The following is a 27,630-nucleotide window of genomic DNA, read 5'->3' as shown; positions in this document are numbered from 1 at the left end:
CTTGTGGCAGCAGTGGTGCCTTTCATCGTCTGACTGGGCACGGCAGCATCTGACCTTAGCAGGCAAGCCGTGCGCGCTTGCATTTATGGCGCACGCTCGGTTCAAGACTAAGCACAAAAACATTACTTTTGTTACTTTAAAGATTGGTAGAAGGAAAAGTGCAATGCAGCTGCTTGCAATGCATACATGACTGCTCAGTGCCAGCAAGCACATTCGCGTGATTTCAACTGGATACGGAAAAGCTGTAGCTGCTTGTAGCTCCAGATTGGCAAACCGGGCCTGCGCTTCACGTAAAGATAGCCAGTCTTACCGCTATCACCAGTAAACAATGGCATCCATCCATGAGTTTGTTTTTGTTTACGGATGGTATTGTGGGCATCCGTCGCACAAATTAAAGTGAAACTAAACGGCCTGTGCATATAAGATGTCTGGCGTTAAGCGTATTTTATGATGAAATACTAAATGTTCAAAAACAGCCACACTTAGCGAAAATTTCGTTGAAGCGAAAACAATATTTCGTAGAAGCGGAGTTAATTGTGGTGGGGTTCGACTGTACAAGATGGTCTCGCGCAAAACTGCCTTTCGTGCCTACACATTAGTGCTACACATTAGTGCTACCCATTAGTGCCCACACATCGCGTTTTAGAAGCTATCGTTTGCTTCATTTCAGTCTCTCTATTTGTGCCGTTTCTGCGTTTACGATTAACCGTCGATAAAAGCGGTGACCGCGATGTGGGAGGCTTTACAGTTAAACCTCGTTATAACGAAATTGAAGGGGCGCCGCGATTTGCTCGTTATAGCCAATATTTCGTTATAGCCGTAGCCGACATTTACTGCAAATATTTGCATTGTGGTTACCTAAAACAAAAAGCGGGCGAAATAGCATCTTGCCGCACGGCGGTAGTCAGCAAAATAAACACATTCCGGAGGAAGGAAATATCACGAACCAACTTTATTGCAGTTCAAAACTCGTATTTCAAACAGACTTGGCTCGAAGTCCGTAATTGGACGTTGATGCACCTTCCTGATGCGAGCGATGGCTCGCTCGCTCAGCTGCGGCCGCTATGTTCACGCCATCTCCGCCGCCCTCGTGCGCGCCGAAGTAGCGGCGCAGCACGTCCACCGCATCTAGTGCCTCCGACGCCGTCCTTAGCGCTTCCTTTCACGCCACGTGCAACAGCGCTGACGATGGACTCTCGGTTGCTCACGATGGTGGACAGCGTACTCGTCCACACGTCAAAGTCTCTTGCCACCTTACCACGGAGTGCACCTTACCTTCCTTCGCGCCCGATGCGACGGCTTTTATCATAGCAGTCTTCTGTTCAAGCGTGATAGCCTTTAGCTTTCGCTTCCCGCCTGTCGCACTCGCGTTGTTGGAATAACGCGAGCAGTACGATAAAAGATAAGGCTGAAGACTGCCAAAACCCACGCACACGCAACTACGCAGCGACGTCGGCGATACGAACAGGGGAGGAGGGGGCAGGAGGGAGAGGAAGGCGACGCATTGGGGCTCTTCTCGGACTCACCGCGGATAGTCCGCGGGTAGTCCGAGGATTCCCCGAAGCCATAGGGATGCATGTGAAAATCGAACGTCGGACTGCTTCTCGGGGAGCCCGCGGTGAGTCCAAGACTGTAAATCGAAGGGCCCCATTGTCTGCATGCCGTGCGCAGCGAGAGGAGGGTGGGAATGGCTTCGCGGGCGCAGCGTCCGCCAGCGTCCGCAGCGTCCGCCAGCGTCCGCATGGCGCGCCATCCAGCTTCGCGCGCGTGGCGGGAGTTTTGAACTGCTAATACAGTTGCCGCGTCGCGCACTGTCTCAAATCCGCGTTGCGCACTGTTTAAAAATTAGCTCGAAATTTGATTTCTCAACGAAATTTGTTCGTTATATCCCGTAACTGGCAAATTTTACCTCGTTAAAACGAGGTTTTAAATACATTGGTTTCTATGGGGACTTTCAAGGGGAATTACGATTTGCTCGTTATATCCATTATTTCGTTATAGCCCGTCTCGTTATAACGAGGTTTAACTGTATTACCCGCTGAAACTGACATGATCATCAAAATCCGTGCCTTTCAGGTTGTTTTGGAGCAGTTTGGCACAATTTTCGCAATTTTCATGCTTTTGCAGCAGCTTGGCGCAGGAAAATGGTGTTGTATCAAAAATTCGCAATATGCGCAGCTGTCTCGCCCCTGTGCTTGCTGAAAATGGTATACATTAAGCCAGTGCAGCACCATCAATGCACTTATTTTGCTTTACAAGCACATGTGGTGATGCATGCAGCCTGTGAGTCGCCTCAACAGATATTGTGAAAAAGAGCTTTCAAACAGTATTGGTGAAGGATGAAATACCACCAGGGATGATGATGATGACGATGATGATGACAAAACAACAACAGCAGCAGCAGCAGCAGTGACGACAATAATAATCATAATAATAATACTAATTTAAAGAAAACCTTGGGGAAAGAAGCTTTTACAGATGGTGTCATGATCAAACTTTTCTGCTGTTGTAGTGACGCCTCAAGCCTTCTCTGTTAGTCAAGTGACCGTAAGGCAAAGCGAAGGTGAGCTGTATGTCAAGTAATGTAAACAAACTCTTTCTCATACCTCTGAGGTATAACTTTATCTCTGCCACATTAGCCTAACATTTTAACACAGGTCCAAATGAACAGCAACGGCTGTTCAATTTCGACATCCAGAGGCTTTACAGTTGAATTTCGATATAACGAAGTCCTACTATCAGCCAAAAATTTGCTCAATTATGAATTTTTTCAGTCGAGGTTTACACACTTCAGCAGTACAAATAATGGGGTAGGTGCACAGCATACCTTTAGTAGTTGTCAGTAATGTCAGTAAAATTCCCAAAATCAGCTTGTTATTTGTGCGAGCAACCACGCCCAACCTACACGCTGTACATGACTAGCTCGCCTTTTGCAACGGACACGCTTCATGCTTAGTGGAGGCTGACGACACCATGGAGATGCCAATGCACATTTTCTTTCGTCTTTGCCAAAAAGGTCACAAGCTTATCTCCAGTTGGCGCTTTCCCTTGCCAACTGGCCAGTGGCACATCCCAGGTTTCCACATTACATGCCCCAGTGCACATTTTTCATTAAATACATTTTCATTCAAATATTAATTTACATTAACAGTTGATAAATCTTAACGGTAAGCCTAAAACAACTTTTTCTCGGCGCTCTTTGCCCTTAGGTGGCCTTGCGCCATAAAAACTCAATCATCGTAAAATCTTAACGGTGAAACTGGGGGGGTGGGTTATAAATGAATTTTGTCCTAAACTGCTGCTTCACCATAATGCAAAGCACATTGTCATGCGTGTGTCGTCCGAGCTGTCATTGCGTTCTCTCGCCTCTCAGTTTTAGCCGGCTTACTGTCGCACGCAAAAAAGAAAGCAAACGGTCACAGTTCAGTCTGGGCCATGGTGTTATCTTATCCTTATCACAAGCACACTGGCCATTCAAGGTTGGATGTCACAGGAAGTTGAGAGCCCCATAGAGGATCAGATAACAAGGGCTGACTCTTTCACAAGTGAGAGGGATGTTTCTTATAACATAGCAGCTATCTACAAGTAATTAGCTCGGCAGACGTGCCTCGCCACACAGCATGTGGCTTTTGGCTGCATCTTTTTTTTTTTTTTTTTCCCTTCGATTTAAAGAGAGGGTTAGTACGCTCTCCGTGCAAGGGTAAAAAAAAATGTGCGATGACTGCTGGCACACGTGTTCTTTATCTGGCTACATGCGATGTACTTGTGTGGTACTGCAGTCCTATGAAGGCCGAAAATTGCATGCAAACGTAGTCAATCGTGCTAGTATTATATATAGTGATAGGTTTTTGCATTTCACTGTGGATGCAACATTAGGGTGCGAGTTATATGCAGGGGAAGATTTTTCACGCGAAAATGCAGTACTTCGGCTTGCCAAAGGGCTTTTGGTACGTACATGCGATGCTTGCAGACTTTGTTAAATCGAAAGCGCAGTAAATAATTGCGTCATACTTTGACGCAACTGTTTTTCATTAACACCCTTCAGCATTATGACATAGGCTGGCAGCCAACAACACCTAGGAAAGCATAACTTCTTTACTTATTACAAAATTAGCACGTCTGATAAGTGCACAAGACTCAAAAGTAATAAAAAAAAAAAAACAAGTAAAAAAAGCAACAAAAACAACAAAAAGCACACTGCTTAATTTTAAACTCCCACAGGCATTAACAATGCGCAGCAACATACCACACATTTTTGCATCAAACAGGGACACATCAACTTGCATTTTCTGTCTGACACTCATTCTAACCAACAAGAAATCCCAGTTTCTCATTTAATATGCTTGCTTTCACCCGGGGGCTGCTGATCAGCATAGAAAGAATTCTTTGCTGTCACTTGAGCCAGTGCCTTGCGTCACCCCCGCGTCTCCCTTCAGCTTCACCCTGGCTAACTTCTTCCCGCTGAGGCCTCATTGGACAACACTACGACAGACACCCATCACAAAAGCCTCACATGTCAACCAACTGAAGGGGCCATAAAAACAAGATACATGCCTCAATCACTCAGAAGACTACCTTGTCCTAGTAACAATGATACAAGTATTATTGCAATCTTCAAACAAATAACTGAGGTTCTAAGGAAAATAGCTGAAGAAGTGGCGACTCTGCAGCCGCTTTCCAACCATATTTGTCTCTGGCGACTGGCAGCCTTTGACCAAAGCCACTGCCAAGAAACACGGTTGGGTGATTGTAATGGGTCCTCTAGGTCCCTTTAATCGCATCACTTGAATGCAATGCTAACGTGCACTTAATGCACTGACAATTATGTTTATTCGTGCTGGCTCATATAATGTCACTGCAGCGTAAAATTTGAGTTTTTCACCGGTTTTTTGTGTGTGTTTTTCCCAGCTAAAACAAGAACGTCTATCATGGCTGGCATGGAGCTGGGGCGGTATTCTCGTGTTTGTCCAGGCAACGGACGTCCTTTTTGCGTCCGTTTTATTGTGACGTACTTTCAGTTGTAGGCGGGCTTTGGGTTGACTTATGCACAACTGTTCTTGTAAACACATTTTAACTCTTTCGTTACCATGCCTATTCAAATCGATCACCGGTGATCGATGATTTATATTGCCTATTTCGACATGTTGTAGTCGTTTCTCGTATACCTAATGCAGCCAGTGATTAGTCTAGGCACTGCCCTTTTAGAATCAGTTTAAATTTTCCCGCTCCGGCGACACTGAGATTTTTGGCGGCGTTTTTTGCGAGCTGAGGTGCGCGTGTTTTTGAGGAAGGGGGCGTGACTGCTGCACTTGAGAAAAAAGGATGCAGGTCGTGGTTAGGCTGCATTACCATAATATGTTTTTAGTCAAAAGGCTCCTGGCAAGTCAAATACCAAATAATGGGGTCAGCTTTGCAATCCGACAGCGTTCAGAGGTGATAATTACTCGAAAATGGCCCCAGCTATTCACTAATGATCTTTGGTTCGGACAAAGGGCAGCTTTATTCTCCCAAAGCTTATTTCTGATGGTCCCCCGCATGTCTAGCAAGTGTGCCTGACATTTTCAACCAGTTTCCAGAAGTTTCGGTTTCGTTTTAGCATTGCGAAATTCATATTTGGCGCTACTACACAGTTACCCAACTACAAGCTCATTTGCCATGGCGCCTCCGTTGCCCGCGACTGCTCCTCAAAACAAGCATGCCGCTCGCGCTTCCACTTTATCTACGCCTTGCTTCTGGGATAAGAGCTTCCGTTGAAAGTCAAATGATAACACCAAGTCGTCGTGTATCAGTTCAGACGAGGAGAACGCTTCCAATTGGCCTTGAACACCGCCAGCTGTTCACCGGCGAGTTTCGTTTTCATATGAGGGTATTTCCGGAGGTCTAGTGTCGCTTCTTAGTAGTACTGTCTATTCTGACAAAGTCTCCAACAGCCTTGTATTTGTTTCTTTTCGAAATTGTTAGGTGGCACTGCAATGTAGTAGGCTCGTAGTGCTGAACTCGCTTCACAGCCCGACGGCGGCTTGGTGAAAGCTTGCTGGGCATGACTCTAGCGCATCAAACCTTATTCCTGCAAGCAGGGCTACCATAGTGAGTCAAAACATGATAATAAACCGCAAATGAAAGATCTGACTGATAAGTGATCATCAGAACGTCAACAAGCATATACCAAAGTGTTTGGTTCTCAACTCCAAGCGGATTTTTTTACATCGCTTGCTTATCTTCACTATTGTGCTGGTGATAATATTTGACAAGGTGTTTTTACATCACGTGGAGGCTAATTTGGGCCTTTAATAATGTCAAACCACCAGATTTCTTCTAGAGAACTATCCAAAATAGCAAAACTTGAAATAGAAGTTGGGCTTCACCACATGGCACGGGCACCACATGGGCTAACATTTTCTTTTATATCTGACAAATTGTACTGCGCAACTCAATTTTTTTTCTAGGACGGGTTTTTGAAATGCCTACCAACAAAATGTATATTCTAAATTTTTTCTACTACAGGTGATTTATTATACACAACTTACTTTTTTCTTTTTTCTTCGACGCGTGGACAAAAATTTCGAATTCGATAATTTTTTTCGGAATAATTATTTAGGAAAACATTATTAAAACTGCTGTCGTTGGAAAGCGCGTGGAATAATCTGCATTGTGTGTCACTGCAATGTGTGCCTAACCAATATGTATAGCACAAGAAAATGTTTTGTTAGACCCTTCAAAATTGGTCAATTTCCCGCGGTAACGAAAGAGTTAAACGACTAAACCTATTTTAAACTATTGTTTGTGTGTTTGTTGTTCCACCAGCGAACCTACAAAAAGGCAACGAAAAATCGTCTGCTCCAAATTGTCTGCTCTGAGAAGTCGCAGCTCACCACAGCTCTTCGATGTAGGCAGTTGCGAAACACCGCCTCAAAAAACGGCCTGCACCTGGAACCCCCCCCCCCCCCTCTTTGGGTCGTGCGTACGGTGGCGCCACTGCGCCCGACGCATGCACAATCCAAAAAAACAAACAATTTATTCAAACTGAAAATTTAACGTTACATTTTGTTTTAAAGTGCATAATTCTTTCTTTTTGTGCTTTCATAAGTTATTCTTGCTACCTTAACTCCGGTTTTTAGGTTGCGATTGTTTCTGCGTCCGTGCAACTGCCTCGACCAATTAGCGCTTGCGCGGGCACTACGGCCAACGTAGGTCCGGCCTGAAGTACTAAATTTGCAGTTATCGTTTGGCCTGCAGCTCATTGTATGCCAAAACTAATCTAGTAGCCGATCAAGCGGCTCTAAATAATCAGTTTCAGCTGGCATAAAGCCGTCGAGGCGACTTATTTATTTTTTTTTGCCGCCAGAAGACCGAAGAGGACGCGCAGCAGACGACAGTGCGTAAGCGACGGTTGACCCCATGGTCGCATTTCTGTTTACTGCTTTTGCTCCGTATGTATATAAAACACTTGCATAGTTCAACACATTGGGCTCCGTTGGCATAACAAATTTACATAAGCACTCAAATACCATTTCTTGCCCAGGTCGTCGAGCGGCGAATCAAGTTGTATACTTTATTTTGTCACCAAAAGATGGCGCCACTGTAAAACAAGATCCAAAGCAGTGGACCAATCTTAGGGCCACTTTTTGATACATGGGGCCTATGGGGAGTTTCGCAACTCCTATATCAAGTATCTCTGGCAGCTCACAGCTCCGCCGTGCTGGCATGGCGTCACATCCGGTTGTTCTCTTTTACCCAATGCGGGCTTGTTCAAAACGGACACAAAACAAACAAAACATGAGAATACCACCCCCGAGTGAGCTACCAAGGGCTACTTCCTTCAAATTAGACAAAGTTGCACATTGTCTTCATGGCCCCTTCAACTGCAAGCATAGATGTGTGCACGTGAGGGAGGAGCCAGTGTCCAGGACCACTTTTCGCTTACGGGCTCAAAGTCGAGACTGGAGTCGGGCGAGTCCAGGGCCAGTGAGGAGACCACTTTGGTCAGGGAGTCGGTGGGGGAGGTGTCTCCGCCAGTGTGGGGCATGCCTCCGGGAGAGAGCGCACCGGACGACGATGTGGGCACCACCGAGGGGCTGCTCCACCAGCTCGGACCCCACACAGAGGAGGGCAACGAGGCCACCGGAGCCGCTGGCACGGGCGGCGCCGGTTCCCAGAAAGGGTTCTGCAACAACACGCAGACAGGCTCGCAAGTTGACAAAAAAGAAATGCCACAGACTGAATAACTGAGTGCTTTAACAGAAAAATCACACATTTCGTAACTTCCTTGGCATTCGATTGACGACCGAGGATGCCTTCTTTTTGAGAAATGAATAAAGCTATAATTTCTCTCTCGAAATTTCATCTCCCTTTCATTTTCTTTAGTGACGTTAACGAGCGTGTCACAAAGTGCCCACAGCAAGCTCGGACACCATTTGCAATTTTACTCAATCGCTGCCACCCTCTCGAGCACCTGTGCTCATTGGCTTTCACTTTCATCACGAGCATTGGAAAACGATCAGAAAGGGGTTGTCTTTAAACATCATCTTCGTGCAGCAGCACCCTGTTATGTTCTTCGGGTATAGTATACACTGGCGGCCAGTCTGGCCAGCCGAGCGCTGGAAAGAGATGTCTCAGTGAAGTCGAGACCCAAAGTGTCTGTTTATTCGTAAGGCATGCACGCTCGTTTCCAGTGGTGTGCCCTCTCTCTGGTGGTGGGCTACATACTACACACACCCAGGCAAAGTTGGTCATTTCCATCATACCGAGCGACATTATAGCTTACATGCAAATTGAAGAGAACGAAATACCGTATTTACCCGTGTAGTGAACTCTATCCCCACTTTCCTTTTTGAGAATTTACTTTCTTGTTACCTTGCATAAAAAACGCAGCAGGAATAGAAAAGGTACTAAGGTAGAAAGCTGGGCCAGTTGGTTTTTGAAATGGGAACCAAAGGTTGAAGTGGGAATCAAAGGTAAGACGCTACACAAGATGGGAGAAGACACATCATTCTGAGTGCCGTCTGAGTAGCGTCTTACCACTGGTTCACACTTGGGATTCCTGAGGTGTTGGTGATAGTGGTTCAGTGACTGGACTGCTGCAAATGAGAGTTGAAAAGTGCGTCCTTTGGGTTGGGAAAGAAGAAAATAAATTAAAAAAAAACCACCCTTAATGACTTTCAAACGTGTGAAGCAGCTTCTGTTTTTGCACGAAAACCTATGAAAACTCAAGGTTTATAAAAAAAAAAAAAAAGGAGAGATATTCAATATCGAATTTGATATTCGGCTTTCTGAATTCGGTTTGGCATTTGATTCAAAAGTTACTACAGTTAAACCTCGATGTAATGAAGTCGATAAAATTCGTAATGTACTTCGTTACATTGAAATTTCGCTACATTGAAATTCGCGGTTTTAATGAAGTGTTCATCCCGTGAAGCAGTTCCTGCAAAAGAAAACGTGGCGCGCATACACGGCTGGCCCACTGTTTCTGTTTCTATCGGAGCTCAATCGTCTACGCGGGCATCAGCGTGAACCGCATGGAGCGTTTTCTTCCCGCAAAAACGCGCACCGCAAGCCACAGGCGCACTGACACAGCTGCGGAGACCACCCGCGAGTGCAGGTAGCTCCAGCCATAGAGCTCCAGCGACCGCATCTCACCGCTCGCTGAAACGCAAAATTTGCACTGTAAAACTTCATAGGCGCCGTTTACGAAAGCGCCCGTCAAATATCCTCCGCGGCGGTAAGCCTAATCGTCTGGCCAGCTGGCATCCCCGAGCGTTTCGAAGCTCCCGCCATAAGGTGCGCGCCTCCCCATTGGTGGAACTGGCTGGGCTCCTCCCACTGCTGCGTGCAGCGCGAGCCACTTCCTGGCTGAGGCAGGCAGAAGCTGCCGCAATCGCGGGCACGGGTGTGAAGAAATTACGCGCGCGCAAGGCTCTTACAGATTCACAAATGCTTGCTGGAATGATGAAACCCAACAAGCATGAGCGAACTCGAACGAAGGGCAAAGCGGCAGCATGCGGCGGCGGTAGCCCCGCCAGAGGCGATTAGGCTTACCACTGCGGAGAATATTTGATGGGCGCTTTTGTAAGCGGCACGTATGACGTTTTACTGTGAAATAGTATTTCGCCCACGTTATCCGTGTTTTTTTCTCGCATTCCCCTTTCGTTTGCTCCTCGAGTTGCATTTCAGCGAGCGGTCAGAAGCGGTCACTAGAGCTACCCACATCGCACGAGTGGTCTCCACGGCTGTGTCAGCGCACCTGTGACTTGCGGGGCGCGTTTTGCGTTTTTGCGGGGAGAAAATGCCCCGTGCGGTTCACGCTGATGCCTGCGTAGACGATTAAGCTCCGACAGAAACAGTGTGCCAGCCACAAATGCAACCCACACAGTTTGTAGGCTAGGGGCTCGCTCACAGACTCCGTGGCTCGCCGCATCCGCGGATTGGGCAGCGCGTGTTGCCGTTCGCGTTTTATTGGGACCCCATTTTGGCGCTTGCGTGTCCCAAAATATCCCTCTACAATTTAAATTTCGTGGCTAGTTCTCCATGAAACTTCATTACATTGAAATTCCGTCAAACGGGACTTCGTTACACAGAGGGTGAAAATACATGGTGTGCATACACTTGAAGCTACGAAAAATTTCGTGGTTCGTTACATCGAGGGTTTCGTTACATTGAAGTTCATTACATCGAGGTTTAACTGTACTCTGCATTCGCACGCCCCTACTCAGCATGTACATGCTCGCTCGCAGCACCACCGCCAAGCCTTAATCCCACTCGATGGCTACCCGTTACATCTGGTGACCCACACAACAGCCCCCCCGGCTCACCGCAATGTCACCGGGTCCGATGGGGCGCTGAGGAGGACTAGGTGCCCAGCGGTCGGCTTCACTGTGTGCAAGCGGTCTGTGCGCATCGGGAACCCCCCACTGGCTCTGGGACATCAGGCTGGGCGGGGAGGCCGCGCTTGGCGTGGCCCCTTTCCAGGGTGAGCCAAAGTCGGTGGGTGGCCTCGGTGCCAGCCACGGCGAGTACGACACGTCGGGGGAAGGAACCACCGGGTACGTGCCGCTGGGCCGCAGGTTGCTCGGAGAGAACGAGGCACACATGTCTGCAGCAACGGGGGACAACAACAGGCGACGGATGATGTGTGCCGCTCTTTCAGTGCACAAAAATGTGCAGGCGGACAGGTGCAATGGTACACTTGAATAAACAAACCACTGGAAGAATGCTTCACAGACAGGAGAAACAGGAAACGCGACGACAGCCCCTGGACTTAACTGGACTTCATCCAGGCCTCCTTGTGTTTTCTGTTTCTGCTCTCTGCGAAGCATTTTTCCGGTGGTTTGTTTATTCAAGTAATCATGGATTAGCAGGCCCAGACTTTCACACAACTCTGACAAAAAGATATTTTATTGCTTGGTCATCAGCAGCCATTCTTGGTGCTACAAAAAGACACAGCATACATGTCGAAACAGCCTTCAACTAATGTAACAGAAATTGACCCTTTGTGCTATTGAGGGGAAATTTTTGGCTGCCAATAAATGTAGCACAATGAGAAAGTGCCGAAACGCCCTTGGAAAAACTACATGAAAGACAGTGATGCAGCTGCAACTCTACGCAGTTCAAATGATGTTATATCCCTGCTACATGGGCAGTTGCAACGGCCGTTAATGCAAATGGCAGTTGAATGCCGTAACAACCATGGCAACTGAATGGTGGCGGCGGTGCTCACATGGCCCTTTCTATGTTTTGTTCCATTTCAATGGTTAATCACGTGACTCTCAAAATTTTAGTTCGTGAATTCCAAAAAGTTTTTTCTCTATTTTCTCCACTACAAATTTCACAGTGTATTTCTGTTGCTCTTCGCAACAACTTTTTGTTACCGTGCCAGGAAACGTCATTTAGCCGATACAATCCAATTCATGGCGTTGCAAATGTGGTCTCGATATGGTGAAGCGTCCCATTTCACGGTCCATCACTTGTACTAACCACAGCACCACTATCCTGTCACAAGTTAATTAGCAAATGCATCAGTGATAGTGTCCACACGAATCATTTTGCGTCAGCGCACTCGCCTGCAGCGGGGCCACGTTGTTGCTGTGGGCAGCCATCTTGCCTAACTGCTGACAGAACGGAGGGAAACAGTGGCTGAACGGAGACCAGTGACCTTTGTTGGCACCGATGACCATCACGTTTATAACGGTGCTCATGGTGCCATGTAACTCCGCCTAATGGCCGTTAAAGGAGCCATGAAGAGAAAATACAACTTCGTTTAATTTGAAAGAACGAGGATTCAGTATCTCACTCAGCTCCATTAGAGCCACAAAAGATGTTTTTTTAACAAAAAAAAAGCAAGAAGTATTTAAAAACTTTCAAATTTTGCGCCACAGTGACGTGTTATGAGCAACAATGACGTCATACGGGCCAACAATAAAACATAATTTTCAGTGCGTTAACTGCACGTTAGCATTCAAGTGATGCGGTCAAGTGTAACTAGAGGCCCCATTACAGACGTCCAGTCATGTGTCGTCGCAACAGGTCTCTTAGGCGGCCGCCAACCGCACAGACAAGGTTCCGTGACGTCATAGAAAAGTTGCGGGAAATTGGCTAGGGGGTCGCGACTGCTTCACGCGTTTTCTTTAATATCTCCGTTATTTGTTTGAAGATTGCGATGATATTGGTATCATTGTTATCGGGAATAAGCAGTCTTTCTAATAAACCCAACTTGTATTTTGTCTTCATGGCTCCTTTAAGGCCAACTGCCATTTTCCTGAACGGCCGTTAAGGTGCCCGTGCAACAGGGGTATTAAAAGTAACGCACGTTATGTTCGCAGGCAGACGCAGGAGACGAACTTCCAACTTTTTTATTTCTAAACAAACAAAGCATCGTTGGTCACAAAACAAAAGCCTACAGAGCTGGAATCTTTCTGCTTGACCAAAGAGTTAATTAGCATTTAGTATCTATTCAAGCTAGATCCCAACTGCCTGCTGGCTACGCACTTGACACAGGGGTGACATGTGACTATGCAGCTGTGCTCAACCACAGGCATAGATCACTTTCCCGATGACTTCAACCAATGCACAGACGAGCCAGCAACTTGTGTGCCGAAATGCATTTTTGGCAATAAGCTTCATTTCTTTAGGTGGCCTTGCATATTCACCGAGTTGATGGCTGCAATCAATGTACGGTAGGTCCAACTCTGTCTGATTCGCGCCCACAAAAGCCAGACGAAACCGAGCAAGCAATGACGTGTTCCTCCTCTCGACTCACTTCTGAGTGCGGGTGCGATTTCCTGCTTGGTGCTGTCCGACGGCTCCAACCAGGGCTCCTTGGGCTTCTCGGCAGCCAGGGGAAAAGTGTCGAGGGACATGTCTGGAAGGGCCCTGCTGCTCAAGGCATCCCAGGAATGGCCGGGCAAAGTCGGCTTCGTCTTCAGCGGGGGCTCCACGGCGAGCCCCGAGGGCTTCTGGCCAACAACACCTGCAACCGGGGCGGCAGCAAAGGGCAGTCAGCGGGAGCTTAGCCCACGTGAAAGGGCGGCCTTCGAGGTATTTGTAGAATCTGCATTGTAGCTCCCTTTGGAAAAGGACCTGAAACCAGGAAAAGGCTTTGCCTCAACACGTCCTATCTTGGAGCAATGGCAAGAGAGCCCACTTTTCTTTGTTGTGGTTTAGGCTTTTTGAGTGCTCTTATGTAACTCTTATGTTATCTTTCCTTTACCACGCTACGCGTGTAACATGCAGCAACATGGCTGACTCTCACAGAAAGCCAAAGAACAAAGGAGAAAGACATGGCCACGCTAGATGCGACTGTGACAAAAGTTGTCGCATCTGAAATGATGACGACCAAGGAGGCAAAAGACTGGCATCTCAACAAGCACACTATCTACTGTCCTAGGTAGCGAATGATCTATTGCCAATGCTGTTGCCCATGGGAGTGACAAGAAGTGTGAAAAAAATTAGAGCCGTTTCACTCAATGTGAAAGCTGTGGGAAGTGCAGAGCAGTGATTCGCCATAATGGGCTGTAGTGCCGTTATCTACTCACTGCTAACACCCAATGCAATTCAAATTTCCCGCCTTCGCAGTGTCCCCTGCCCGAAACTGTGCCAGCGGGAGTTCTGTTCTTCTTGTGCTTGCTTTTCCTCCCGCACGTGCCGGTGTTGCACTGCCACGTTTTTTCACTTACTATCGTAAAAGCAACCCAATGAAAGTTCCTATCTAAATGAACGCGGGCGCTGCCGGTTAATCATGTATATTTTGCCTCAAGTGTACGTGCAGTTTTCTTTGCACTAAACAACGGGGAGATGTATGACAAGCGCCAGCGGTTCAAGAGTTTCAAACGCTTATGACTATAGAAAACACTTCGATTTCCAAGCCTCTGGGTTACGCCGCGATGACGAATTGCCATGTGGCGCTACTTGTGTCCAGCGAGCGAGCTATGATGACAAGGCACTTAAAAGATGAGAGCTCCTGCCCGTGAAGCCGCAGAAAGGGCTGTCTGCCATGTGACCACTGTGCCTTGCGCTGCTACTTCGACATGCACAAGGGTGGCAAAGACGGTGTGAACTTAACTGTGGGAGCTGAGAGAAACTTCGTTGGGTTTAGGAAGACGTAACAACGAGCAATCACGAATTTCTAGCCACAATGCCTGAAAAATTTATAGCCGTTCCACCCCTGTGAAAACGGAAGACCACCGAAGCTGCATTGTTGGATAACTACACTGAGTTATGTATGGGGACTCAAATAAGCACACATACATATAAAGTCCTTAGAATTCATTTTAAATTAACTGCCATATATTTTGTCCCAGGATAGTTTCAATAAAACAATATTCAGAGCCATTTATGCGGCCGCAATCCTTCCACATACATGGCTGTCTACTGACCACAGACGGGGACCTCGTAGCATTTACAACTTCACAATGAACTAATAACTACCGTATTTATTCGAAAATAGGTCGAGCACGAATATAGGTCGACCCCCTAAAAATTGAAGTCGCCGAAAAAAAAAATAATATATTCGATTATAGGTCGACCCATACTTTTAAGAAAAAAACTTGAGGAAACTTTTTAAAACTCCCATTTATTTACAACGCGGTCACCTCACTGGTCGGAGCCACACAATGCGTCGTCGTCGGAACTTGCGCCGCATGCGCCGCAGTTCATTACCCACCCCCGCCCCCGACTGGCTTTGAAGGCTGAACGGCCAATCCCGCCTCGCAGCGCTAACTGTTGAGCTTTGGTCTGAATATCTTCGCAGGACACTCGGTGTCCTTTCGCACGCTTCTCTTCCACGTGCAGCCGGAGTTTTTTCTCGAGAGCATCGTGCCTCCCACCACGAAACGCACGACGCAGTCCCCTACAAGCAAAAAGTTCGTCCCGCTGTTTCCGCCATCCCCTGATCAGCTTTTCATTAACGACTAACTCTCGCTGAGCGGCGCAGTTGTTCAAGTTCTCAGCAAACAGGATCACCCGCCGCTTAAAGTCCGACGTGACATCGCGAAATGCGCACGAGAAAAACGTTGTGTGCGGAAATCACAACGAAGCAAACACAAAGAAAGCGCATGAAACGGAGAACGGGAGATAGTAGAGACAGCGAGCGAAGCAGGCAACGCCGTCAACGCCGTTCCGTTCACGAGGTGGCTACGCTAGGTGGCGAAAGTCACCTAGCCAAGCCAAAGACACCAAGCCAAGCCAATCTGGCTCTCTAGCCAGTACGTAAGCTCGCTCGTGTCCGGTTCGGCCGCAGGTAATGCGCGATAGCCGGCAGTGACTGTGGGTGGTTTTCTTAGGCTGATTGTTTTGTTATTTTTTCCTTTATTTTCTTGCCTGTCTTTGTTCTAGATGCTCCGCGCTGCCGCCTCAAATTGAGGAGCGCCGGGCGCGACGGAGAAACGGATCGCTCGTTGCGCCCGCCATTTTTGATCACGACTATAGGTCGAGGTTCTTCGGTCACGATTATAGGTCGACCCTCAATTTTTAAGCACATTTTCGGAAAAAAAAGGTCGACCTATATTCGAATAAATACGGTACTCATGACAAGTAAATTAAACTTCGAATAGAGCCGTTCAGAGGCAAAATTTTTACTTTTACTTTCACTTTTTTTTTTCAAGATACCTACATTAGGTTCAGAGCTACAGAGGATTTCACACTATCTCTGGAATGAGCGCGCACAACTTTTTATCGACATGACCCAATAGAGGCACACAATTTTGGTCAGAACCTAGCAAACGACGGCTTCTATGTAAGACAAGTTGACTTGTAAGTGTAACAGAGTAGGTTATTTCCTTCTCTGCCTTTTGCTACAATGAGGTGGTGGCGGCGACTCACCTGGGCTACGGCTGGCGGCCGCAGGAGGAGGTGCCGAAGGGCCAGGTGGGCTACCCTGTGCTCGCGAAGGTCTCGCCAAGCTCGAGCCAGCCACCGCCGCCGAGTAGCTCAGGGGTCGGCTCACGCGCGTACTCTTCTGCTGAAGGGCAAAGCTCTCCGTCTGCCTGGCTATTTCTGCCAATGCCTCGTCTGCGCAGAACACACCGCGCCACATCAACAAGGCCTCGCAGGGCAAGATCTTTCTGTCCACGCGATTGCTTCCTCCGGTGCACCGTCTTGCACAGAGCGGGAGGGTTATTCTAGACAGCACCATAAATCGGGAATTGTGGTCGCAAATTTTTTCCCACGGGCTGTAAAATTTTCTGCATGCTTCTGGATGCTGAACGCAACAGGTCGAGTATTAGATGCACGCCACAAAAGATTTTTACGGCCAATCGGAACAAATACTCTTCGCCATAGTTCCAATTCCCAATGGTGTAATGAATAGACCGCAAGGCAAAGATGCTTAGCAGAAGCACTGGAAAGATAGACAACTAACAGAAGACTTAAGGGGGGACACGGCTCTAAAAACAGATTCCTGTAATTGTTAAGTAAACTCTGTGAAACTTGACAGACTTGCTGCTTTTTTCCCACTGATTTCAAATATGTCAGTATTTTTTGAGCAAGTCAATTAGCTACCAAGATAATTAGAGACAACTAGTCATTTTTGGAGGAATAATAGACAAAACAGTGCTAGTAATAAAACTGTAATCTTTATATTCTCCAATACTATGAACCCTGGTGAGTGCAATCAGAGAATCAGTTTTTTGATGCACCGCTTGGTACTAATTTTACAGCTCATTAAACCTTGGTGGCACCAGTGGCAAGGAAACATTTCGAAAGCCCATTTCAAACACCAAAGTTTAATGAGCTGTACAATTAGTTCCAAGCGGTGCATCAAAAAACTGGTTCTCTTATTGCACTCAACAGGGTTCATAGTATTGGAAAATATAAAGATTACAGTTTTATGACCAACACTGTTTTGTCTATTGCTTGACCAGACATGGCTAAGTATCTCTAATTACTGTGATAAATAACTGACTTACTAAAAAAAATAATGGCATATTTGAAATCAGTGGAAAAAAAGCAGCAAGATTGACAAGTTTCACGGAGTTTACTTAACAATGATAGGAGTCTGTTTTGAAAGCCATGCCTAACGACTAATGGAAGACTTACAAGACACACAGCACGCTTTGAGGATGCTTTGGGAGACTTACCTGGGACACACCTCGGTTCCTTCGGAGTATCCCACAGGGGAGGTGGAGAACTTCTCCTGGAGTGCGATTCCGATTCGTTTTCAAATGACAAAGATCGCCCTGCAGTAAGAATGAAAACGGTTCTCTTTCACGACATCACACTTCGCGGTATGTTAAGCTGTAACCTCGATTACCTTCCAGAAAACACAACTGGGTTAATTAAAGGCGCTGCTTCTTTTGTAGCAGTAGCCATGCATTTGCTGCTCCAAATACCTAATCTCTCATATTTCGCAGTTAAAAAAAAAAAAAAAATGGCCGAACTGAACATCCCTGGTTTATACACCATGTCATCACCCAATTTTGCGTGACTACAAGCCAAACCTTTTCCTTCCAAACCCAGAAATAATAATAATAAGAAGAAATTGATGCGTCAGCTCTTACAAGGGCCTCAAAAATGTCCATGCAGCGATTCCACGAGAGAGCGAACATGCATGTACACGTGCATTTTGTTTTTTCCCATATCTTAATGAGTTATGTGCAAGCCTGGGAATAGCTTACAACTGCAATCCATTTTCCTCTAGCGTGCGTACTTTGCGAGAAAAAAATTTGCAAAGGTGGCGCAGGTGACGCGTGATTTTCGGTGGCTGCAGTTATTTCCAACTTTGGGGCTTTGCGCACGGCAAGGTTTGATTGTTCTGGCTAAAATTTCTTTAAAAACAAAAACTACACCAAAATGACAAACAGGCCAAAACAAATTTTGCACTACATATTGCATCTACATATCTGTAACTGTGACGAACTTGTTAGTGATAGGTAATGTCGACAAAATATTTGGAAACATATCTGTAAAATATCACTTGTCTAGAAAAAATATAAATATACGTAAAGAAAAGACTGCCAGCTGTGCTTTTTCTAAAAATGTGTCACTTAAAAAAAAAAAAAAAAAAAAACGGTCTTGATTTTCTTCAAAACTGAGGAAAAGAGACTACTCAAGAGGTCTACAATATGACTGAAAAACATGTTGCATCATTTTGTTTGTACTGAAGTTATAAGCGGCTGAAATCACACGTTCGAGACTTGGCTCCGCGCCGTGAGTTCCGCTACTCCCGCTGCTTTTCTGGCTTCGCGCTTTGATAAAAAAGTGTCTGCTGGCATTCTGTGGCCACACCAGAGACTTTTCAACTTTTGATGTCTTTCTAAAAAAAAAAACGCTTTTTTTTTTTTTGTGGCGTTTCACTGAACAAGCGCCAGCACAGCTACATCTGTGGTGCAGACCCACCAAAAAGCGCGCCTTCGGGGGCGTAACTTTCTTTTTAAGCAAAAAACAATGAGCAGTGTAACAAAACAAAGAGTTTTGTTGGTCTGACGACTGCCGTAACTGACCCAGTGCCAAGCGGGTGCAACGAAGGGGGTGCATTGATCTCCCAATGGTAACTATAGTGAAAAAGCTCACAGCCTCTCCTGGACGGGCGCATTTTCGCAGGCGACACAAGTTGGGCGGGCTCCAGCAAAGTAATAACATCTGTCTTCACCAAGGGTACAGATATACTGACTATTGAAATAACCAATAAGAGAGCAAGATTCTGCGCATGGACAACCAAGATGTCAGCAGCAGCTGTGATGCGCCGATCCTGAGAGATTCCGCTAGCGTGTGAACTTTTCATGAGGCTAGGTAAAGGGTTGGCTGTAATAAAGGACCTAACATGTTGAGCCGTCCAAAATTTGTTTTGCAGTCTTTATGATGCAGGCCTGTCTATTTTTCGGTTACACTGCACAGCAGCGAAGGGGATCAGTGGCAACATAACAGGTTCGTTGTGACTGTTTATATGACTGAAAGCCGAAGAAATCTGTAAAAATGGTGTTTTGTTTCGAACAGTTGTAAACCAAACAATCTAACATCTACGGTAGGTGACATAGAGGTGATACATCCAAGGATGGTTCACTTGCATTTAAAGGTGTATAAGGCACTTCATCGAAGGCATAAGAATGCTCGTGGAGGTGATTCACACTTTACATGCTATAGAGAAGCTCGATGTTGTTATCTATAAGAGTTTTATGACCTCTGACTGGCACAAACATTGCAAAAACTAAGATAACAGGTGCCAAGATAACAGAATGCAGGGTTTGTGTTCACTGCGCATAATACACAATACAATTTCTTCTTTTCCTTCTTTTCTTTTTCCTTGCATTAAGGAGGTTCGAGTTTTGTGGAAGCGCGTAAAATCTAAATGGTGGTAGAGAGCAAAAGCAACAGGTTCTAAATAACTGTACTCGAACAGTAACGAGTGAAGTCCACAGGTGTTTTGAATAACTGCATCTGCATGGTGCCAAGGTTTACACAAATTTGCAACAAAGAGGCTTCATTGAAAAACAATGAGCCAAAAATGCATTTTGCGTTGTTTTTTGAACTGGCTAGCTAAAATGCACTCATGCGAGACCAGTTTTCTTCCTCAAATGAAACTGACACAGACACGAACTAGCCACCAGAGCACCACAAGGTTGTTGCATCAGTACTGTTCGATGCAAGAGAGAAATTACCTTTTAGTTTGATTTCAGCCTTCCTCAGTTCGTTGGGAATCCTCAAGATTTCTGGCCGTTGTACAGGTGGCTCTTTGGTTTCAGGGGTTGTCTTGGGTTTGTATGGGAGCTCCAGCGTGCTGCATCGAAGTAGACAATATGTCCGTTAGCAGCCTCTGAAGTGCCCAAAAGCTGCCTTTTTGTGCTCCTACCCATAGAGAAACTAAACGAGTTTTATCTTTTCAAGCTTCGGAGTGCTGCAAGATTCGTAGCAGAAGAAGGAACAAACAGACTCTTTTGTACAGCTCAAACCACATTTCAGCACATCAAGGTTCTATGAAATGCTAAACCAACCCCCCAGTAGACTTGCACCTTGCTTGTAAATCCATACCCTGCACCTACTGATATATCAGGTATGAAATAAAGTTGTTAGGGCATTTAAAGGAGTACTGACACCAATTTTCCACGTTAATATTATTGCACAGTTCGCTTCCTTTACTCAACAGAACACCCTGGCTGAAATATGAGCAGCCTGCGACGCGAAGAACATACTTTAATTGGATCTCATTTATCGCGCCGACGGAACAGCACGCGTAGCGGCACTCAGCAAATGGACATCAGCGTGACATTATACCGTGGTAACCAAAAGAAGTGACGCGGGACAGCGCTCGTCAAAAACTCATGACATCACTGCTAGTGCGCGGCTTCATGAGCAACGAGCGGGCGCCGGCGCATTCACAAACGGGTGCACGTAGCCAGAGATACAGGCATAACCGCTGCCCAGAAAGGCACTGTTGGCAAAATAAAGTTCCACACACGGGAAAGGAAGCGATAATATAGCCCGGAATCGTCATAGAAGCCGCCATCGGGACTTTTATTTAAAGCGGTCATTGAATTCCCACCGCAATTGTAGGCCTAATACCTTCAGGCAGCTCAGCCATTCAGCTCCGGCGGCGGCGCAGTTGAAACAATGCCCCCACCGGCCTCCGCAGTGTTTTGACATCCGCACAAAACCGTGAGGTCATGCCGGGATTCTGTCATATGCACCTTTCGAGATGAAAGCGCGGGACTTTGAAACAAATTATTTTGTTCAATGTAATTAATTATCCCGCACCGAACTATTTAAAGTGATGTTTCGGGTTCGCCAGACCATTAAGCATCGATAAAAGCAACAAAAGTGGGACATCAAATTTTTGTGTCAGTACTCCTTTAAATTTTACAGCATCTAGTTTTTGCATACTGCAATGGTAGACAGAATGGTGTGCATAACTGCAGAAAACAACATTTTAAACAATTTTCACTCGTACCTGCGAACTCTATGGCACAAATGCCACAAATGAATGGCGCTTTGTATGCACTCTCTTGCTGCTCCAGCATGCTCGCTCTGACAGCCCTGTCGCTGTACCGACACTTGTAGTTTCAATGACACTGCCTTGCTCGCAAGGAATGTGACCTTTGACCTTCAGCCACGACATACAGTTAAACCTCGATATAACAAACTTCAATATAACGAAATTCTCGATATAACGAAGCTACAAGGCACACACAACTTACTTCCCATTAGAAACCATGTATATTTTATCTCGATATAACGAAGCAAATGTTGCTGTAATTTCATTACAACGAAGTCTGTGAACTTTAAGAAAATTTACCCACAAGGACAATTTCCCCGTGACGACGTCGGAGGGGAAAGCGTTGGCAGCGCGAGTGACTTGGGTAACCCACGCGGCCGGGCCTCCCGGGGCGCGCAGCAAGCAAGGGAGAAGCAGCGAAATCCTGCCGCTGTTCTGAATGGGCATCTCACCGGAGCCACCAAGGTTGCCACTCGCATCCCAGCTTGTCTCCAATGTTGGTTATCAGCCATCCTGACGCTGTCTCCGCTGTTAGGACTGGGCCCGCTCACCGCAGCCACCACTCTTGCGACTGGCCATCCGAGCGCAGCTACCGGTGTAGCGACGTTGCCTTGATCCGTCCGCTATCGACGCGGCGTAGAGCAGAGCGAGGAAGTTCTCGAGTCGACGAAAAGTTGAAGCAACATTTATATACAGTATGTACAAGGGTAAGCAAACATACGGCTCGCACAAGGGCGACAGTACCTCTCCACTCACTGCCTCCGAAAAGTGCCGCTGAAGAATGCCGACGATGAGCCATAAGTGCCTCCAGGCGGGTTTCTATACCCCCGGAAGTTCGTTTGAGCCCCGAGAAGTTTGAATCGCTCCAATCAGGACTCTCGATGGCTGAAGTTTCAAATCCAACGAATCGTAGCAAAGCGACGCCTACGCCGTCTCCACGAGTCGGTCGTTCACCCGGTGCAGGATTCGGCCGAGCCGCCGCGAAGCTGCATACCTCCTCCCCCCATGCTCATTTGCTGCGACTAGAGTACACTCTAGCTGCCATAGAGTTTCTTAAGAAACTCTATGCTAGCTGCGACCTAAAGTGCCTAAAGCACCCAAAGTGGCCTCCCTCTTTCTCGTGCCTTCGCATCGCCTGGTGCGTTCTCTCGTCGCTTTTGTTTCCCGCGTGCGACGCCGCCATGAGGGGCTGTAAGCGGAAAGCTATTTCGCTTGAGCAAAAAGCGGCGATCGTGGAAGCCGTTTCAAAAGGGGAAAAGAAGAGAGACATTGCAGCTCGATTCGCGATATCAGAAAGTACACTGTCAACAATTTTAAACGCTAAGGACGTGATTCTCAGCTCTGCGAAATGTGGCCGGTCAACATCGGCCGACGCTCCTGAAGCCGTTACTTGGCTGGAGGAGGAAATGCCGAAAATATTGACGCGATACCAGTCATCGGAAGTCTACAATGCGGACGAAACAGGATTTTTTTATCAGATGCTACCGAATAGGACGCTAGCACTGAAAGGGGGTCGGTGCCACGGCGGTAAGCAGAGTAAGCTGCGTATCACGGCTGTTCTGTGCGTCAACATGGATGCCAGCGACATGAGGGTGCGGGTGAAAGAAGGTCACGGAATATATACTTCCAGAGGAAATAAAGGAGTGGTTGCTTTGGTAGGTACCGAATTTCGATGCAACGAAATTTCATTATAACGAAGCATAATGCCGATTTTTTCGACTTCGTTATATCGAGGTTTAACTGTAGTATTAACAGAGTCACAGAGCATGCACAAAAAAAAAAAAATACAAGCAAGAGCTCACAACAAACAGCAAAATATGTGAAATTGGTCATCCGATCATGAACGATTCTACAAGCACTATCCAAAACCATCATCTCCACGCTTTTCAAGGATGAATTAACAATATATTCAGCACTGCTAAGCTAGCAATTGAAATCAATGTTACTCAGCAGGGATTTCATTAGTGTGTTTCACACAGAACCTCTGTCCTTGCCAAGGTTATGCCCACTGAACATTTGATTGGTTGAGTGAGGGATTTAATGTGCCGAAGCCACACCTGGGCCCACAGATTAATCTTGGCCACCTGGGGATCTTAAAATGTGTGCCAAAATCTCAACTAAGGCAGTCACTGCGGCCGAACTTGAAGCTGCATCCTTGGCCTCAGCAGCACAACGCCTTTACCCATTAAACAAAAATTTAAGGTTGTTTCACTAAAGAGGGACACTAGTCTTGAGGACATTTTTGTTATTTTTTAACCTATGTGCTCGAGATTTACACACCGAGTGTATTTTAACATCCTGAGCACAGATATGCAGTCAGTTTTCATCTAAGGGGTGCAAGTTTCGAGTTGAGCAACATGCGAGCAACCACACCATTTCGCGCAATATTTTAATTACCGTATCTACCTATGAAATACTGAAATAGCTTTTATCCCTTTGTGCTCTAGAAGGACCAGGGAGTGCAACTATACCACAGCAGTAATTTTAGCCTCGTTTCTGCAAACGCTGTAAACTTCATGAATGTCGGGTCATAGATTACCAATTATTTTGCAAAAGCTAACTGCACAAAATCTTGTGCCAGCAAAAAGAAATTCTATACCTTTGTGGTTTTATTGCACTGCTCAGTTCATAAGCTTTTGAATGCAGCAAGAATGATACAAATCGAACCAGTACATCCGAAGATATTGTACCAGACAGCCGACCATGTGGGGAAAAAAAATTGGTTCTGAGAAAACAGGGCACAAAGTTTGGAAACATAGGCAAAAATGGTCATTTAGGCGACTTCAATGGGTGACAGCTTTGTGAATACTTATGATACAGCTATGATATTTTGCAGTAACTTTCTCTGGGACCTGTAGACTGCAAATAAAATTAATACAGAAAATTGATTTTTTGGCAAATTTTCGGTCCTCAAAACGAGTGGCAGCCCTCGAGTGAGGGCAACAACACTTGGTTAATCCCAGTTTCTTTGTCTTTTTTCTTTCTTTTTTTCCCCTCTTAATAGCCTAGGTGTAGCTCTGGTGTATCACGCCCGAAATTGATTTTGCAAAGTGCAGTCTTACACACTGGTAGATACGCACCTTGGCCTAATGAGATCTTCGTCGTGCGCCCTCTTCCTTTCAATCTTGGCCTTCTTGTGCGTTTTGGATTTCGTGCTGGCCTCAAAGCTGTCCTCTGTGAGGCTCTCATCGGGGGTCACAAAGACGGGCGAGCCGAAAGCCGAAGAGCCTGTGCTCTGGGCTGGACTAGTACTGTGGTTGGTGCTCACGTCGGAACCACTCTTTAATTTTGTACGCTTATTGCCCTTGAGCAACTTGGCTGAGGTGCACACGTCCGGCAGAAGCAGCAGCGACTGATCCTGGCGGAGGAAAGGGCGGGCGGGTATAAAGACCCCAAACAAGAAAATTATTTAGTCTTCTATGGAAACTCTTTGGGGGCTAAATCGTACGGTGTGCCGGAAAACTTTTGGTGGGTGGATTTCTCACGTGCTCTCACACTACTGGCTGCATGAACAAAAAAAAACATTGTGGATCATAGTTCACAGAGCTAATCACATGAGACTTTGTAAGAGATCAACCCCGCCAGAAGTTTTCTCGGCCCCAAATAATGTGCAACATTGTCATACAGACACTCACATGCAATGAAAACATATCAAAACTTAAATAAACATCAATACATCAGGCTATTGGTCAACTTGACACAAACTCGTTTTTGACGAAAGTTAATGTCCCCGAGGGGAACTACAAAAACATGGCAGCCAAGGCGACACAGAGTGCCTGCCGACTTGGAATAGAAATTTTATTTGCCTTAACCTGGCCGATATAAGTATTCAGTCAATGTAGAAGGTAATGAATCGGGCACTGAACTGAAACCGAAACAATACTGTGAACGTTTGGCATCGCCGTATAACCTATCACATGGCTCCCATCTAATTGTTTCTAGTTTCCACTTTCTTTGCCAATGCTTAAACACCACACTTTTATAAAAACTGATTTAAATCTTAATAAATCCCTCTATCCAACGACGACAATGGCTGAACGCAAAGCTTTCTCGTGCTGGATTCTTTGGTTGTCGTCTGAGAGCGGACCGTTTCAACCATGTCCAAATGGAGCCATCGGATAGATGCCGGCTTCATAACGAGCGGTTTTCTATCACTCGCGGTAAGCCGCCGTATTTATTGATTATCTGTACAAACTGTCATTTACTAGCGAGAGTAACAGTGCACGCCGACCAAGTCAATAATTTGAGTGCCAATGATTTGGGTATAGGAAAGTGAGTGATGGAGTAGGGCATGGCACTCGTCAGCTGTTTCGCCTGTGGCAATCTCAACTGATTTTGTTCATGTGTAGTGCGCTGAATTAGGAGCAAGCACAGTCATACTGCACACAAACAACAACCCAACATTCTTCTTATTTTTGTTTTCACATTTTAACGTATTGATGTAGGGTGTAAACGGCATGAGGGAAAAAAAATGGCCAAAAGGAGGGGAGGAGGAATACGGCATTCACAAATTTCGCGGTAAGTTCCGACACCGAAACACCACCCCTGGCTTCACCCCAGATTGAGCAAGTTAATCAAGCATGAAAAAAAGTAAGCAGGACAAGAGCTGTTAAAAGAGTCTGTTTTAACATTTTTATATTTACAGTGAAAGTTCAATGCTTACACCTGCAAGCAGCAATAAAAAACATAAACCCAGAGGTGTACGGTAAAATGGGACAATCAAGGAACATCGTAACCAAGCCTTTAAAAGTGATGTCCGTGCAAAATAATCATCTTCCTCGTCAATTCGCTAAGCTGGCTCTAAAAGAACAAATGCACGCTCTTTCTTTAACAAGAAAGCGCATGCTGGATAGGAACCATTTGTATTCATGAAGAGCGATGGGTTACTTGCGTCGATCTGTTGCATTAACCTTTGCTAATTTACAAGGAGACAGCGTTAAAGCGAAATAAGAATGGTTACACACATGAATTGTGACCCCCTAAGCCTGCTTGTTTACGCTTGCTTGGTATATGCAGCGGCCCTTGATAACAGTGCACTGAGTGCCGCCGCATTTCTTGGACACATCGAAAACGTGCGTGCTGTCATAAAGTTTGATGCTCCTTTCTTCGTTAAAGCCAATAAAAAAATCCGAAACTGTTGATACGGTGAAATCCAGTTAGTTAGATTACACAGTTCACCATGCCAAACGCCGGTCTAGCAGACAGCTGCGGCGGAGCAGCGCACCCCCTTTAGGTGTCGCACACTTTCTATACCCTAATGAGGTATCACTGCACTAGTTTTTGCAGCCTATTTGAGACAACAAAAATGACGCCAGGGCAAAATCGAAACACGCGCGAAACACAAATGCCCCACATTGACAGCATGCACCAGCACGATCGGAGGCCGCCCCTTTTACCTTTTCGCTCAAATCCGAGTCTGCGTTCGACGTCTCAGTTGTAGTGGAAGACGTCTCTTCCTCCACCGCCGCTTTCTTCCTCCGCCCCTTCCTGTCTTCCTCCTTCTTCTCATTGGAGGAATCCTGCTTCTCGCCAGCCGTCTGAGTCGCCACGCTCGCCACCGCCTCTACACAGCGCTCGCGGCCCCCAAGGTCCACGCCAAACCAGATGAACAGCCTCCACCAAACTGCCAGCAGGGACTCTTGCCGTTCATCCAACTCCCTACTCGCCAACGCGGGCGGTGGCGTCGCCCGTCTCGCCGGCATAGGTGTGGATGACCGGGGACCTGGCAACGAAGCCTGCACGCCCGTCTCCTGCTTCTGCCTGGCGTTCGTGCGGCGCCGTATGCCACTCCTGCTCCCGCCGCCGCTGTTGCGGTCCAGGTCAGCCTCCCGAGATGAATGATGATCGGCCTCCGGTGAGCGGGAGAATGATGATGATGAACCCCTGCTGCTCGAAATTTGGCACAACGAGTCCACTTTACCCGAACTTGCGTCGTGACTTTTGCGCTTGCTGCTGCTGATGCTAGGTGCTTTGCTATAGCTGTAAAGAGTGTTGAACCAGAGTGCGAGCAGTGTCAAGAAATTGCACGTGACCATACGCATCAATCTTTCAACTATGTTCAAAGCGGTCATATCCGCACAACTGAAATCCAAGTGCTGCAACTGAAAACGGCGCACATTTCACTCAGCTCGCTGCCGCAATCAGGGTGTCTAGCAAATTGCCTAATTCAATTTCCCTGGCTTTTCCAGGTTTTCCACGACCATTTTAGTTGAAAT

At 46.5% G+C, this 27,630-nt stretch overlaps 1 protein-coding gene across 1 annotated transcript in view; it reads right to left on the bottom strand.

The window, feature by feature from the left end:
* Tmem131 (Transmembrane protein 131) overlaps positions 1–27,630 on the bottom strand; it is a 113,531-nt gene that overhangs the window by 4,971 nt on the left and 80,930 nt on the right. The window contains exons 28-35 of the mRNA XM_077703345.1: positions 26,812–27,394; positions 24,496–24,773; positions 20,085–20,203; positions 17,568–17,666; positions 16,312–16,500; positions 13,253–13,462; positions 10,809–11,089; positions 7,925–8,164 (exon numbers count right to left, since the gene is read on the bottom strand). Coding sequence (XP_077559471.1) covers positions 7,925–8,164; positions 10,809–11,089; positions 13,253–13,462; positions 16,312–16,500; positions 17,568–17,666; positions 20,085–20,203; positions 24,496–24,773; positions 26,812–27,394 — 1,999 coding nt within the window. The remainder of the gene's footprint in view (positions 1–7,924; positions 8,165–10,808; positions 11,090–13,252; positions 13,463–16,311; positions 16,501–17,567; positions 17,667–20,084; positions 20,204–24,495; positions 24,774–26,811; positions 27,395–27,630) is intronic.

The sequence above is a fragment of the Haemaphysalis longicornis genome, unplaced genomic scaffold (assembly GCF_048455015.1).
Source record: "Haemaphysalis longicornis isolate Haplotype H1 unplaced genomic scaffold, Haemaphysalis longicornis Haplotype H1 scaffold_3, whole genome shotgun sequence".
Classification (NCBI taxonomy): Eukaryota; Metazoa; Arthropoda; class Arachnida; order Ixodida; family Ixodidae; genus Haemaphysalis; species Haemaphysalis longicornis.
Note: the sequence above shows the minus strand (reverse complement) of the source record. Positions and strands in the feature narration are given on the sequence as shown.